Raw genomic sequence first — 16,124 nt, forward strand, 5'->3', positions numbered from 1 at the left:
TGCATGGGCATCTCCAGTGGTTCTGGTACCCAAACCAGATGGGGAAATACGCTTTTGCGTGGACTACCGTAAGCTAAATGCGGTAACTCGTCCGGACAACTATCCAATGCCACGCACCGATGAGCTATTGGAAAAGTTGGGACGTGCCCAGTTCATCTCTACAATAGACTTAACCAAGGGGTACTGGCAAGTACTGCTAGATGAACATGCCAAGGAAAGGTCAGCATTCGTCACCCATGCGGGGGTGTATGAATTTAATGTCCTTCCTTTCGGGCTGCAAAATGCACCCGCCACCTTCCAGAGGCTGGTAGATGGTCTACTAGCAGGACTGGGAGAATATGCAGTTGCCTACCTCGATGATGTAGCCATTTTTTCAGACTCCTGGCCCGAACACCTACTACACCTGGAAAAGGTCTTTGAGCGCATCAGGCAGGCCGGACTAACTGTTAAGGCCAAAAAGTGTCAAATAGGCCAAAACAGAGTGACTTACTTGGGGCACCAGGTGGGTCGAGGCACCATAAATCCCCTACAGGCCAAGGTGGATGCTATCCAAAAGTGGCCTGTCACAAAGTCAAAGAAACAGGTCCAATCCTTTTTAGGCTTGGCCGGGTACTACAGGCGATTTGTACCACACTACAGCCAAATCGCTGCCCCACTGACCGACCTGACCAAAAAGACCCAGCCAAATGCAGTTAAGTGGACTGATGAGTGTCAAAAGGCCTTTACCCAACTTAAGGCAACGCTCATGTCTGACCCTGTGCTCAGGGTCCCGGACTTTGACAAGCCATTCCTAGTAACCACGGATGCATCTGAGCGTGGTATAGGAGCAGTTCTCATGCAGGAAGCAACGGATCACAACTTCCATCCAGTCATGTTTCTCAGCAAGAAACTGTCTGAGAGGGAAAGTCACTGGTCAGTCAGTGAAAAGGAATGCTACAGCATTGTGTATGCCCTGGAAAAGCTACGCCCATATGTTTGGGGACGGCGGTTCCAGCTACAAACTGACCATGCTGCACTAAAGTGGCTTCATACTGCCAAGGGGAACAACAAGAAACTTCTTCATTGGAGTTTAGCTCTCCAGGATTTTGATTTTGAAATTCAGCACATTTCAGGAGCTTCTAACAAAGTAGCTGATGCTCTCTCCCGTGAGAGTTTCCCCGAATCCAGTAGTTAAAAAGTGTTCTTAAAATGTAAAAGTCTGTTAGGTATATACTTAGTGGTATATGTAAAGGTGCACGTGTTGTATTAATCTGTTTATTTTAAAGTCTAGGAGGAAATCGCCGCCAGTGAGTTTCCCCACTGTCTGCAATTTGGGGGGCGTGTCATAAACAGATAGCTACGGGTTAATGTCTCTTTCACCTGGAAAGAAGTAACCTGAAACACCTGACCAGAGGACCAATCAGGAAACAAGACTTTTTAAAATCTGGGTGGAGGGAAGTTTGTGTCTGAGTTCTTTGTCTTGTGCCTGTCTCTCTCTCGGCTATGAGAGGATTTCTGTCTCTTGCTTTCTAATCTTCTGTTTCGAAATTGTAAGTACAAATATAGTAAGGCAGTAAGGTTTATATTGTTTTCTTTTGTATTTACATGTGTGTAGTTGCTGGAATGTTTTGAATTGTATTCTTTTTGAATAAGGCTGTTTATTCAATATTCTTTTAAGCAACTGACCCTGTATTTGTCACCTTAATACAGAGAGACCATTTTTATGCATTTTTTCTTTCTTTTTATATAAAGCTTTCTTTTAAGACCTGTTGGAGTTTTTCTTTAGTGGGGAACTCCAGGGAATTGAGTCTGTGCTCACCAGGGAATTGGTGGGAGGAAGAAGTCAGGGGGAAATCTGTGTGTGTTAGATTTACTAGCCTGACTTTGCATTCCCTCTCGGTGAAGAGGGAAGTACTTCTGTTTCCAGGACTGGAAACAGGGAGGGTGGAATTCCTCTGTTTAGATTCACGGAGCTTGCTTCTGTGTATCTCTCCAGGAACCCAGGGAGGGAACACCTGGAGGGGGGAAGGGAAATGGTTTATTCCCCTTTGTTGTGAGACTCAAGGAATTTGGGTCTTGGGGTCCCCAGGGAAGGTTTTTTGGGGGACCAGAGTGCCCCAAAACACTCTAATTTTTTGGGTGGTGGCAGCTTTACCAGGTCCAAGCTGGTAACTAAGCTTGGAGGTTTTCATGCTAACCCCCATATTTTGGACGCTAAGGTCCAAATCTGGGAATAGGTTATGACAGAAGCACTGCCTGAAACTTATGCAGCAGGCAAAGTGCATTATGTATTGAAAGATAGTGAATTATGAACTATACAAAATGTTTGTCAATTTGATTTATATAATTGATTTATATACCAATGTGATGCTCTTGAAAATCTATCACAGTGTACAGTAGCAAACAAGCATTCACAAACTTCACAGTGAATTTTATGAAGCTAATTTTTAGATTACTATATTTGCATTAAAATTATTTTATGCTGGTTTTGCAGACATTTCAACACCTCCATCCCACTGATTTAGCACGAGAGAGCAAATCAGAAATAAACAAAACATGTACTGTAGCAATTTTATTCCAACTTCCAAATTAAAATTTGGCCTAACAAAGATCATTTAGTAATACATTTTAACCTATTTCATAATTTTTTCTAGATGCTATGTATGAATATCACGTCATTCATAATCCTGTTTCAGAACTGAAATGTCAACCTCATCAGGTGACATTTGGGCAAAAATTGATGAACATCTTTCCCACGACCTTTCTTCAAGCGTCAGCACTTCCCATCTCCTTCTAAAATCTAATTTGTGCTGTGATGGGGCTGCATATCTGCAAGCCTTTCTGCAAGGCCTTGGTCCTGCAACTTCCAGATTTCATTTTCAGGTGCACAGCATTAGTGCACGAAAAGCTTGAAAGCAGCATTTCTGGGGCTTAGCTGGAAGGGTTTCTGAACTGGAACTGGGGCCGGCTCTGGGCACCACCTAAAGAAGCAGGTGCTTGGGGCAGCTAATACCAAGGGGCGGCATGTCCAGGTCTTTGGCGGCAATTTGGTAGGGGGGGTCCCTCAGTCTCTCTTGGAGTGCAGGACCTGCTGCGGCTTTTTTCTTCTTCTTTGGCCGATTGGGGTGGCAGAAAATCTGGAGCCAGCCCTGACTGGAACCTCAAACAAAAGAAATCTGTGAATAAAGGAGTGGGCTCAAGAGTCACAGAAAAGGCTGTGGGAAGTCACAGGAAAGAAGAGACTGGTAGCCTCTTGGGAGCAAGAGAGTTTGAAGGGATCAAGTCCAGGGGAAGAAGATAGCTCCCATCCTGAAATTCCTTTCATTTCTGAAATTGTAGTGCTAAACACAGTTCAGGGTGGAGATTTAAAAAAAATCCTACAGGATTTAGCATAAGTCCCACTGACTTTCACTAAGGCTTGTGTTTCTTAGGTGATTTTGAAAATCTGCCCTCCCTAGTGAACAGGGAGTGTGTTATATCAGGAAAAAGTTCAGCTGGCTTAGTATGCCCATAACAGGATATTTCAGGGATCTGGATACCTGACAACAGTGAAGAGAAAATATGTGATTGTGTAGTACTAAGTTTTTACTATAATTGTCACTTGATTGATGAGACCTGTATAATTCACATCTACTTCTGCCTTTTGTGAGTAATGCAGTCATCCCAAACTTATTCCAATAACCATTTTCTATCAATCCATTTCAACTTTGGGATGACTGCATTACTCATGAATGGTGAACATACCTGATTTTTCCATAATATCAAGGGGAACTAGGAAAGTGGTGACATTAAAGGATTGGACAGAAATTGAATGGTAACTCATTTAAAAAGTTACCTTATGAATGGAGGAAGTTCTATCTCTTATGAAAGGCTAGTTTAGGTGAAACACTAGTGTTTGTAAGCATCTTGAATAAAAGTTTTTCTTAAAATGAATTCTGAATCCTTCAGTGAGATTGTTAGAAAACAAAATAATTTTTCTGGATAAAGTACAATAAGATGGTATTTTTACTCTGTTGGACATGAACCATATTATAAATAATATTTTGATTACATGGTATGCATCTACATATTTACTAGTATTAAAATTATATGACCATTTTAACAGGTTCTCATTACAGCTCTTTGTGAAAATCATGCCACACTTTTTCACCAGCACTATCCTCATCTAAGTATTACCTTTCCACACAGTCTGACAGTCTGGATGTCAAGTTTGATGCCGGAGCATCATGCCCACCAATAGCATACAGGAACCCATTCCAAGTAGTTACTCCCACACCTCCTCTTCTCTTTGACATTTGAGCACAGAGAGTCCATTTATTAGTATGAGGATCAAAACATTCCACAGATTTGAGACAAGAACTTCCATCCCGACCACCAACTGCATAAAGTCTGTAAAGAAAAGAAACTAACTGAACTCATAAAATAAATATTACAGCAATAGTATTTCCTCGTTTATAGATACATTTTTACACATGGTTACTCAGGAAAATAAAATTAGCTAGAATGAATTTGAAGGGGTGGAGAAAAATATAACAGAGAAATAGGTAATGATCTGGGGATTGGGAAAATAGCTTTTTTCAAATCGTATCTTTGAAATAATGTTTATTAGATATTTTTGATAATATTCAATTTATCTGACCCACTTTTCACTGTATAGCCTTCATAATTGTTTTTTGTCTTTTGTCCTGAATGTTGTTATGATCCTAAGATTTTTTATAACATTTATTTTTTCAATCTTTATAGAAAGAGCCAATTTTAACTGGTCCTAAGCTAAAAAAAAGTTTACCTCATTCCAAATAGCAAAATAATGATTTCAGTGAGAATTGCATAACAGGTTTTATTTTTTTTTTTCAAACTTTTCAAATGAAAAGGTGCAAGCTTCAAAGGATGATTGTGGCTGAGGAATCTCTCAAATTTGTTAAGAAAAAAAGTTCAAAGGTCTTGAAATTTCAGTGGAAGGTTCTACAACTAGGACTCAGATGGAAGATAAGGTTTTGTTTTAATCTTTTTCTTTCAGCCCAACACATAATAATGATAATCAAGCATTTAAAATACTTGTCAACACGTGATGTCCTTAATGAAGCACTTATGATCCATTCTATGGACGTAAGTGCTCTTGAAATTTTTTACTCTAAAACAAAGCCGATTTTTTGGTTTGCTGGCAGTTCTGGGGGCACGGGCAGGGAATCAAAAAAATTTTAGCTTGACCTGAACTGAATCAAAAAATTGCAATACATTTTGGTGAATCAAAAAAAATAGTTTCATGTTGAAGTTCCAAAAAATATTTTTTGGGCCAAAACTACTGAATGAATTGATGTCACATTCACAAATAGTCCACTGAAACTGTGTTCTTCAATAAACAAACTATTAATCCAAATATTTCACCTAGTTCTATCCCTAAGTGACTTAGGAGCCCAAGTCTCATTTTCAATAGTAACTTAAGTCTTGGTTTCAAAAGTGTTTAAAGAATCTAACTCACTTATGTACTTTTGAAAAATGTTACCATATGCAATAAAAGTAATGGATTTAAAAAATTTTAAATATATATTCTTCCTGAAATCAGCAGTAGTTCAATCATATATACTGCAACACTAATGGGACCAGTTTGATCATTTAGCAACTATTTAATACATTTTAGTTTTCCTCAGTACTGGTAGCATGCTATCACAATAGGCTACTGCTCCAAAACAAAGCTCCCAAATACAATTTAAAAGTTACATTATTCATGATGGAGGTAGCCCGTTTCCTTTCTTTAGTGCAGCTCCCTCAGCATAGCACGGTAGCATCCACTCTAGGCTGAAATAAAACTATCTAGCCCTTTCCTTAGCAGTGGCATGCTCTCTGAAGTTCTCTGCATTTCAGTCTGATTATAGGAGAAAGAAAGAAAAAGAAAATGAAGAAGTTGCTACCCTAGTTTAAAAGGGAAGGAAGGACAGAGCATAAAGCTGATGGAGCTGCACTTGAAAAGGGAAAGAAAATGTAACTCCTCCACAGTGTGTAACCCCAACTTCCACGTCCTCTCTGTTATTTTAAACACAACTGGGTATATTATTCAGTAGTAGTACAGATTGCAGATGGTGAACCTGCGTAACATAATTTTGGTGACGAGCCAGAATCAGTACTCCTCCAAAAAAATTAAACTCAATAAGGGCATCTCACAATAAAATCTGAACATCCAGCATCATCGCCATTAAAAGTATCTGTTTAAAATCAGTGGTCCCCAACCTTTTCGTCTGGCAGGCGCCAGACGAAGGACCATGGCGGTGGTGGAGCATCCGCCGAAATGCCGCCGAATTTCGGCGGCATTTTGGCGGCGACGCCTCTTGATGATGTCACTTGTCGGTGGCATCACTCATCGAGAGGCGTCACAGCCAAAATGCCACAGAAATTCGGCAGCATTTCGGCAGATGCTCCACTGCCAGCCAGGACACAGGCGCATTTAGATGCCCCCCGGGCGCCATGGCACCCACAGGCACCGCGTTGGGGACCCCTGGTTTAAATACTGTACACTTTTGCCTAAATTCCAAGCTGGCTGTTCCCCCTTGTAGAATGGGCATACTGAAGAAAGAAAGGACTTTGTACTGAGGTTTGATATGCCTCTTTAAAGCATGGTACAGTGAAATTCAAAATGACAGGGCCATATCAAAGCCTTGTTTTACCCATTTAAAAAAAATTCTGCCTCCAAATTTTAGCTCTTGATAATGTCCTCACATCCACTAGATGGTGTAGTTTGCCCTTTTCTAATACACTTTACTGTCTAAACTTTAGACAGTCAGTAACATGGATTAATGAAGAATAAATCTTGACAGACAAACTTGAGGTATATGTAATATTTTTTGGGTTTTTAGTAAACCATTTGACATAATATCCAATGAATTTTTATCCTCAGAATGAAATCAAACTGCCACAAATATGAAAGTCACAGGGACTAAAAACTTGCCTAAAGGATCATAGATACAGTGAGTGGTAAAATACTGAGGCCTGGTCTATTCTGAAGCGGGGAGGGGGTGAATCAGTCTAAGTAATGCAACTTCAGCTATGTGAATAATGTAGCTGAAGTCGACATACTTAGACCTACTCGACTGCTGCCGCTCCCCCACTGACTCTGCCTGTGCCTCCCATGGCGGTGGAGTACAGGAGTTGATGGGAGAGCGCTCAGGGGTTGATTTATCGTGTCTACACTAGATTGATCAGCAGGCAGCGGTCAATGCAGCGATCTAGCGGGTAGTGTAGACATATCCTTAGATAGGGATAGGTACCTAGGCCCTGATTCAGCAATTTACTTAAGCATGTGTTTAACTTTTTTACATCAATGGAACTACTGACATGCTTATGTTAGGCATGTGCTTAAGTACCTTGTTAAATCAGATGTAAACTAATCTGCAATGTGATACTGCAAAGAAAAAGGGTCAAGAGAATTTTGGGCTGCTAATGCAGAAGCATCACTTTAGGATTTGGAGCAAGGAGGGACTCTATGCATCTGGAATATCACATTCAAGTATGGGCACCTCATTACTAGAAAGACAGACAAATTGGAGAGAGTTCAGATAACAATAAATAATAAATAATAATAATAATAATAAAATAATAATAATAATGCTGAGGGGATTGATTTGTAAGGAAAATTTAAAGAGTAAATGTGCAACTTGGTTAAGTCTCTCTCTATACTGGGGATTACGTGTATTGATTCAGCCTCAGTATAGTTATCTGGGTACAAATATCCCCAGTATAGATACAGCTCAAGAGATGATTAAGAGTGTTATGATAATCTACAACTATTTGAAGGATGTGAACACCAAGGAGAGAAGCGCCATTTTTTAAGTGCCGCACACAGACTGTAACTAGGAGTAATTGGATAAAATTAAGACAGAAAAAAAATTAAGTTGTATATCAAGAAAAGCTTCCGGATAGTGATAATTATCAAACTGTGGGAAAAGTCCTCCATATGAAGTGGTGGAAGAAATGGTTACTTACTATAACTGTGGTTCTTCAAGATGTGATGCAGACGTGTATTCCATTTAGGTATGTGCGCATTCAGCCCACTGGAGCTGGAGAAATTTGCTTAGCAGTACCCGTAGAAGGATGGCATTCACACTTCATGGCCATACTCCCTCCCCTGGCTACATGAGATAACGCTACCCTGACCCTCCCCCGAATGCCCGAAAACAATACTCCGCTATGGAAGGGACAGAGGGTGGTGGTGAAATGCATGTCTGCACCACAGCTCAAAGAACTACAGTTACAGCACAGTTATAGTATGTAACGGTTTCTTCTTCTTCTTTTTCTTCCTGTGGGATCATGCCCCTTTCTGGGGTGGTCCTGCTACCTTGGAGGAGACAAAGGCTGGCCAAACGTGCACTGCAGACAATACTGCTGCGGTTGTTGCTGAATGCCATAATGGTGCCTCTGCACCACTGGCATGTACACCCCCCAAGTACCCTGGAGTATTTGAAGGAGTGCAGTGTTTCATTAGTCTTGTCCAAGAACAGCATTTGGTCACTGAAGGGCAAATCCTCAATGGCAGAGGTGACCATGACGTCCAGTGCGGACTGCAAGGAAGTCTTAGCCACCAAGGAATTCCCAGTTACAAATACTTGAAGATCTTCTCACAAGGCCTCAGGCAGCTGGTCTGCGAACTATGACATAGCTGTTCAATTAATAAAATCATATTTGGACAGCAAGGCTTGCTGGTTAGCAATCCATATATGTAGGAAAAGGAAGGTGTAAATCTTCCTGCCCATGAAGTCCATTCGTTTGGAATCCCTATCCTTGGGGTTGGACTTAAACCTGTCCTGCTGGGCTCTGTCATTCCCTGCATTACAACTAGAGAGTTTGGGGCCAGATGGGAATAAAACCCCTCAAATACCTTCCAGGTAATGAAAAAGATGGTTACTCACCTTTGTAACTGTTGTTCTTCGAGATGTGTTGCTCATATCCATTCCAGTAGGTGTGTGCGCGCAGCGTGCACGTTCATCGGAGACTTTTACCCCAGCAACACTCAGTGGGCCGGCAGTGCGCCCCCTGGAGTGGTGCCACTATGGCGCCGGTTATATACCCCTGCCGGCCCGCCGCTCCTCAGTTCCTTCTTGCCGGCTACTCCGACAGTGGGGAAGGAGGGCGGGTGTGGAATGGATATGAGCAACACATCTCGAAGAACAACAGTTACAAAGGTGAGTAACCGTCTTTTCTTCTTCGAGTGCTTGCTCATATCCATTCCAGTAGGTGATTCCCAAGCCTTACCTAGGCGGTGGGGTCGGAGTGAGACACTGCGGAGTGCAGAACTGCTGAGCCAAAGGCGGCATCATCTCTTGATTGGGCCACGAGCGCATAGTGAGAAGTGAACGTATGCACTGACGACCAGGTAGCTGCGCGGCATCTCTCTTGGATGGGGATGTGTGCCAGGAAGGCGGCCGACGAGGCTTGAGCCCGAGTAGAGTGGGCGGTAAGATGGCCAATCGGGATGTGGGCCAAGTCGTAGCACGTCCGGATACAGGACGTTACCCCTGATGAGAGCCTCTGAGCCGATACAGGCATACCTTTCCTATGCTCCGCCACCGCTATAAATAACTGGGGCGAGCGCCTGAAGGGCTTTGTCCTCTGGATGTAAAAGGCGAGGGCTCGACGGACATCCAGGGTGTGAAGCTGTTGGTCCCTGCTTGATGTGTGCGGCTTCGGGAAGAAGACCGGTAGGAAGATATCCTGATTAATGTGGAAGGCTGAGACCACCTTGGGGAGGAAAGCTGGATGCGGGCATAGCTGCACCTTGTCTTTGTGGAAGATCGTATACGGGGGGGTCCGCCATCAAAGCACGGAGCTCCGAAACCCGCCTGGCCGATGTGATAGCTACCAGGAAGGCCGTCTTCCAGGACAGGTACAGCAACGAGCAAGTGGCCAAGGGCTCAAAGGGTGGGGCTGTGAACCAAGTCAGAACAAGGTTGAGATCCCAGGTAGGGGAAGGAGGCTTAACCGGTGGGTATAGGCACTCCAAGCCTTAAGGAATCTCGAAACCATCGGGTGAGAGAAGGTGGAACTGTTCGCCTCCCTTTGATGGAAGGTGGAGATGGCGGCTAAATGCACCCTTATTGATGAGAGTGCCAAACCTTGTTCCCTTGAGGTACCACAAGTATTCCAGGATAAGAGGGATCGAAACGGCCTCTGGAACTAGGGAATGTTGTGTACACCAAAGAGAAAACTGCTTCCACTTGGCGAGGTATGTCGTCCTCGTGGAGGGTTTCCTGCTTCCCAAAAGGACCTGTTGGACCTGGGCCGAGCAGCGGAGCTCGGATTGGTTCAGCCAGACAGTAGCCACGCCGTCAGGTGCAGGGACTGCAGGTCTGGATGGTGAAGCCTGCCGAAGTCCTGCGTTATAAGATCCGGGCAGAGTGGTAGTGGTATCGGGGTCGTTAGGGATAGGTTGAGCAGCATGGGATACCAGTGTTGCCTCGGCCATGCAGGGGCTATCAGTATCAGTCTGGCCCTGTCCCTGCGGAGCTTGAGCAGGACTCTGTGCACTAGGGGAAAGGGTGGAAAGGCATAGAGAAGATGTCCCTTCCAGGGGATCAGGAACACATCTGAGAGAGAGCCCCGGGAATGGCCTTGAAGGGAGCAGAATACCTGGCATTTCCTGTTTTCCCTGGAGGCAAATAGGTCTATCTGGGGAAAGCCCCACTTCCGAAATACAGAAAGAAGGATGTCCGGACGGATGGACCATTCGTGGGACAGGAAGGATCTGCTCAGGCGATCTGCGAGAGAGTTCTGGACTCCCGGAAGGAAGGAGGCTACGAGGTCTATCGAGCGGGCTATACAGAAGTCCCACAGTCGCATCGCCTCTTGGCAAAGGGGAGAAGACCGTGTGCCCCCCTGTTTATGTAATACATGGCCGTTGTGTTGTCCGTGAAAATCGCAACACAACGGCCCTGTAGATGGTGTTGGAAGGCTTGGCATGCCAAGCGGACCGCTCTCAGTTCGCGAACATTGATATGCAGAGCCAGCTCTTGCGAGGACCAAAGGCCCTGGGTGTGAAGGTGCCCTAAGTGTGCACCCCAGCCCAGTGATGAAGCGTCCGTCCTTAACGACACTGAAGGCTGTGGTGGGTGGAACGGGCGACCGGCACACACCAGGGGAGGTGTCAGCCATCAGTTGAGGGAGTCCAGGGTTTTTGTTGGGACTGTGACTACCATGTCCAGGGCATCCCTGCGTGGACGATAAACCGAGGCAAGCCAAGTCTGGAGAGGGCGCATGCGTAGTCTCGCGTGCTTTGTCACGAAAGTGCACGCTGCCATGTGGCCGAGTAGGATGAGGGTGGTACGGACAGAGGTTGTTGGGAAGGCTTGTAGCCTCTGGATGAGAGAGACTATAGCCTGGAACCTCTGTGGAGGTAGACTGGCTGTTGCAAGATTCGAGTCCAGCATGGCCCCGATGAATTCTATCCTCTGCGTAGGAAGCAGAATGGACTTGTCTAGGTTGAGGATCAGACCTAGATGGGAAAATAGGTCCTTGATGACGCTTACGTGTGCAGCAACCTGAGCCTCGGAGGTCCCTCGAATAAGCCAGTCGTCGAGATACGGGAAAACATGAACTTGACGGCGGCGGAGGTAGGTGGCGACTACTGCCATACACTTTGTGAATACTCGAGGGGTCGAGGATAGGCCAAAGGGAAGGACCGCAAATTGGTAGTGGTGGCGGTTTATCACGAAGCGAAGGAACCTTCTGTGTGGGGGGTAAATCGCAATATGAAAATATGCGTCCCTCATGTCGAGAGCAGCGTACCAATCTCCGGGATCCAAGGAGGGTATAATGTTTCCCAGGGATACCATGCGGAACTTGAACTTCATGATGAACTTGTTCAGAGCTCGCAGGTCGAGGATGGGCCGGAGGCCCCCTTTCACCTTGGGAATTAGGAAGTACCTGGAATAGAACCCTCTTCCCCTTAGGTGCTCCGGAACCTGCTCTATAGCTCCCAACGCAAGGAGCTTCGAAACCTCCTGCAGAAGGAGTTGCTCGTGAGAGGGGTCCCTGAAGAGGGACGGGGAGGGAGGGTGGGAAGGAGGGGACGAAATAAACTGAAGGCGGTAACCACACTCGACCGTGCTGAGAACCCATCGGTCCGATGTTATCTGGGACCATGCAGGGAAGAATGCGGCAAGGCGATTGGTGAACTGAAAAGGATCCTGGGAGGTAATTGGTACAGTGCTCCCGAGCGCACCCTCAAAAGTTTGGCTTCGGTCCCGCCGGTGGTTTGGCGGGTCTGGAGTTGTTACCCCCTTGCGGGCCCGATTGGCATCTGCGGGAGTTACGGCCTCTCCTTCTGGAGAAGTCCTGTCTTGGCCGAGGAGGGGGATAGTGACGCTGAGGCTGAGGGAGGAAAGGTCGCCTCTGGGTCTGTGGCGTATGCATGCCGAGGGACCGCATGATCACGTGGTTATCCTTCAAACTTTGGAGGCGCGGATCTGTCTTTTGGGAGAACAGGCCCTGACCATCAAATGGTAGGTCCTGTATAGTGTATTGCAGCTCTGGTGGTAGACCGGACGCCTGCAACCACGATATGCGCCTCATGGCGATCCCTGAGGCAACTGTTCTAGCTGCCGAATCAGCGGCATCTAGGGAGGCCTGGACGGAGGTTCGTGCCACTTTTTTCCCCTCCTCCAGGAGAGCCGAGAACTCCTGGCAGGAATCCTGCGGGACTAGTTCGAGAAACTTCCCAACCGACTCCCATGTGTTATAATTGTATCTACTCAGGAGGGCTTGCTGATTCGCCACTCTGAGCTGGAGGCCCCCCGCAGAGTAGATCTTCCTTCCCAACAAGTCCATGCGCCTGGCTTCCCTCGATTTAGGCGCAGGGGCTTGTTGGCCATGGCGCTCTCACTCGTTAACGGATTCAACCACTAACGAACAAGGGGGAGGGTGTACGTACAGGTACTTGTACCCCTTGGATGTGACCATATATTTGCGCTCGACCCCTTTGGCTGTAGGTGGAACAGAAGCCGGGGTTTGCCAGATTGTGTCCGCTCGAGCCTGTATGGTACGAATAAAGGGGAGGGCAACCCTTGTCGGGGCCTCCGCTGACAGGATGGTGACCACTGGGTCTTCCACCTCCGGAACTTCCTCCACTGGCAGGTTTATATTAAGAGAGACCCGGCGAAGGAGGTCCTGATGCGAGCGGAGGTCAACTGGTGGCGGTCCAGATGTGGACGTCCCCGCTACTGCCTCGTCTGGTGACGAAGAGGAGGAGACCCCAGGGACCACTGGGTCTTGAAGCGAGTCGTGGTCCTGTGGGACGTCCTGGGGTGGGTATTGCACATCCGAGCCCGGCACTGGGAGATGTTCTGCATCCTCTGGAGGGGGTCTGCTCACCATGGCCTCTGGCGCCCTATGTTCAGAGGGCCTCGAGCGCGGCGGTGGATGTGGGGCACCTTGGCTCTGATGGTAAGCCCAAGGAGTCCAAAAGGACCACTGCTGAGGGTCCTGCTGGTTGTCCAAGTCCCCGTACGACGCCGATCCGGCATGGGAGGAGACTGATGGTGGACGAGATGGCCATGGCGGTGCGGAGACTGCAAAGTGATGGTGCCTGCGCCCGCTGGAACCGTCCCTACACGGTGCCGGGGAGCGGTGCCGCAACCCTCCACGGTGCCGAGATTGCGACCGGGACCTGCGACCAGCTCGGTGCAGGGAGGTCGACCGGTGCCGGGAGCCGTAGTGTCGAGAACGGCTGTGAGAAGCCCGGTGCCGTGAGTGATGATGGGACCTGGAACGGTGCAGATAGTGTCCGGACAGCGACCGGGACCTCGAGTGGTACCACGAGTACGACCGGTACCACGACAGGGAGTGGTACCGGGACTGCAAGTGGCCGCGTGATTGAGAACAATGGCGGGACCCTGAGCGTCTGCGGGACCTGGATCGGGACCGAGAGTGACGAAGTCCCGTGTTACCAGGCGAAGAAGGTCTGACAAGGTCTGGCTTGCCTGTGGATTGGGGGACCCGCACCGGCGGTGCCGGGGGTTGAGGCAGCTCAGGCTCCGTTAGGGTGATCAGGTTCCGTGCCGCGGAGAATGCCTCCGGAGTGGAGGGCACGACAAGCTCAACCGCGGCCCGCGCCGGGGAGCTGGTATGCATCGGACTCGACGGCTTGTCCGGGGCCGGAGTCAATGGTGCGGCGGAAGTTGACGCCGCGGCAGACGGCAGTGCCAGGCGGTCCGGTCTGGCTAAGCGCTCTGACTGCGGTGCGGGCACGGCAGCCGCAGGAGGTTTGCGCTTCTTGCTCGGAGGTGACTTCGAGCGGTGCTGGGTAGAAGCCAGTGCCGGAGAAGGCCGGTGACTCGGAGTCTTCACTGAGGCATGTTCCGGTGCCGATGAAGCGGCTGATCTCGGTGCCGGTGTCGGTGTCGAGGAGTGGGGAGTCAGCGCTGCCTCCAGCAGCAGCTGCCTGAGGCGAACGTCCCACTCTTTTTTGGTTCGGGGCTTAAAGTCCTTACAAATCCGGCACTTGTCTGTCAGATGCGCCTCGCCCAAGCACTTAAGGCAGGCTTCGTGCGGGTCACCCGTGGGCATCGGCCGACGACAGACCGCACACGGCTTGAAGCCCGGTGAGCTGGGCATGGGCCCGGCACCGGGGTCGGGGAAGGGGCTAACCCCCAATCCCGTCAAACTATCTACACTACACAAACTGAACTACTAAATATACTAACTAACTACAATTAAACGAACTATATACAATAGGAGAAGATGAGTGAATCGCTAGGGAGGTGGAGAACAGCACGCTGCGCTCCACAGTTCCAACGACCAACACGGGCGGTAAGAAGGAACTGAGGAGCAGCGGGCCGGCAGGGATATATAACCGGCGCCATAGCGGCGCCACTCCAGGGGGCACCCTGCCGGCCCACCGAGTGTTGCTAGGGTAAAAGTCTCCGACGAACGTGCACACGGCGCACGCACACCTACTGGAATGGATATGAGCAAGCACTCGAAGAAGAACAGCGCTTTCTCATGCACTTAGCCACCGGCGATACCAAAGGTGGCATGCTCCAGAGAGCCTTAGCCAGTTCATGGAACACATCCTTGATAGGGAGGGTGACTCTCCCAAGAGTAGATAGCTGTAGGATATCCACTAATTTGTAGGTGTTCTCTTGCAAGAGCTCTGCTTAGATACCAAGAAAGTAGCAACATCTTAAGATTTTCCACTACCAAAGTGCAGGATGAACCAGAATGCATGGAATCGTCCAGAGATGAAGGCAAGGCTAAAGCTGGATCCTATTCCAGGGCTGATAGACTGAGAAAGGATAGACTCTGGAGTCTCTGCAGGGAGAAGGACCACCAGTGCCTAGGCCTGCAGCAGATCAACAGTCACCATCACAGACTTGGCCAATAATTTTGCCTTCGATCAAGATGAACAGCGGGAGCTGCGCAACCAAGCAGCACTCCATGGATTCCATGAATGCTACTGACATAGATAAGGCATTGTTGGCCACTAGATGCTGGACTCTCCATCGTGACCACAAGATGAGTGCCAATCCCACTACCTGTAATGGTCCATCAATAGCCCCAATGCTGCTCAGGAGATGGAAAGTGGGAGGATAATGACCCTGAGTCAAACACTGAGGAGTCTCAGGATCCTGGGGATAAGGGTTGAGCGAGAACAGGGGGATTGAGTAACAGGTCTGACTTGTCCATTGCCCAGAACGAGGCAGGAACTGGTGCTGCTGATGGAAGCAGTACCGCTGGTGCCGAGCACACTGGTGCCAGAAGAAGCATCAATCCTGAAGTCAGCAGAGGTACCAGAATGTCTAATAGTACAGATGTTGAGGGTGGTGAAAGCCACCATGGTAACATTCTCTGTGCTGACTACAGTGATGTCAAGCAGATTCCCAGTACCAAGGTCCCTCAGACTGATCCCAGTACTAGCCCTGCTTCCACAACCTGTGAAAGGGAAAATGGGGGCAGTGCTGATGGACCAAAGGGTTCAGCAGCTAGTTCAGTCGACAGGGCAATAGATGGCACAGCACTGACAAAGTCCTGGACCAAAGAGATGCTGGAAACAAAAATCAGAGGTCTGTAGCTACCTGGTGCACTGCTGATAGGGTAACAGTTAGTACCAGCATCTCCACTGTCGCTATCGGACTCGACAGACACCTAGGGGTTTCTAACCTCCC

General features: G+C 47.9%; 1 protein-coding gene across 5 annotated transcripts in view; it reads right to left on the reverse strand.

Annotated features, from left to right (window-relative positions):
- The window catches only part of KLHL5 (kelch like family member 5), a 145,120-nt gene that overhangs the window by 9,605 nt on the left and 119,391 nt on the right, over nucleotides 1-16,124 (reverse strand). For all 5 annotated transcript variants that reach the window (XM_050947615.1, XM_050947612.1, XM_050947614.1 and 2 more), the window contains one exon: nucleotides 4,156-4,368. In XM_050947615.1, the coding sequence (XP_050803572.1) occupies nucleotides 4,156-4,368 (213 nt within the window). The remainder of the gene's footprint in view (nucleotides 1-4,155; nucleotides 4,369-16,124) is intronic.

The sequence above is a fragment of the Gopherus flavomarginatus genome, chromosome 3 (genome assembly GCF_025201925.1).
Source record: "Gopherus flavomarginatus isolate rGopFla2 chromosome 3, rGopFla2.mat.asm, whole genome shotgun sequence".
NCBI classification, from domain to species: Eukaryota; Metazoa; Chordata; order Testudines; family Testudinidae; genus Gopherus; species Gopherus flavomarginatus.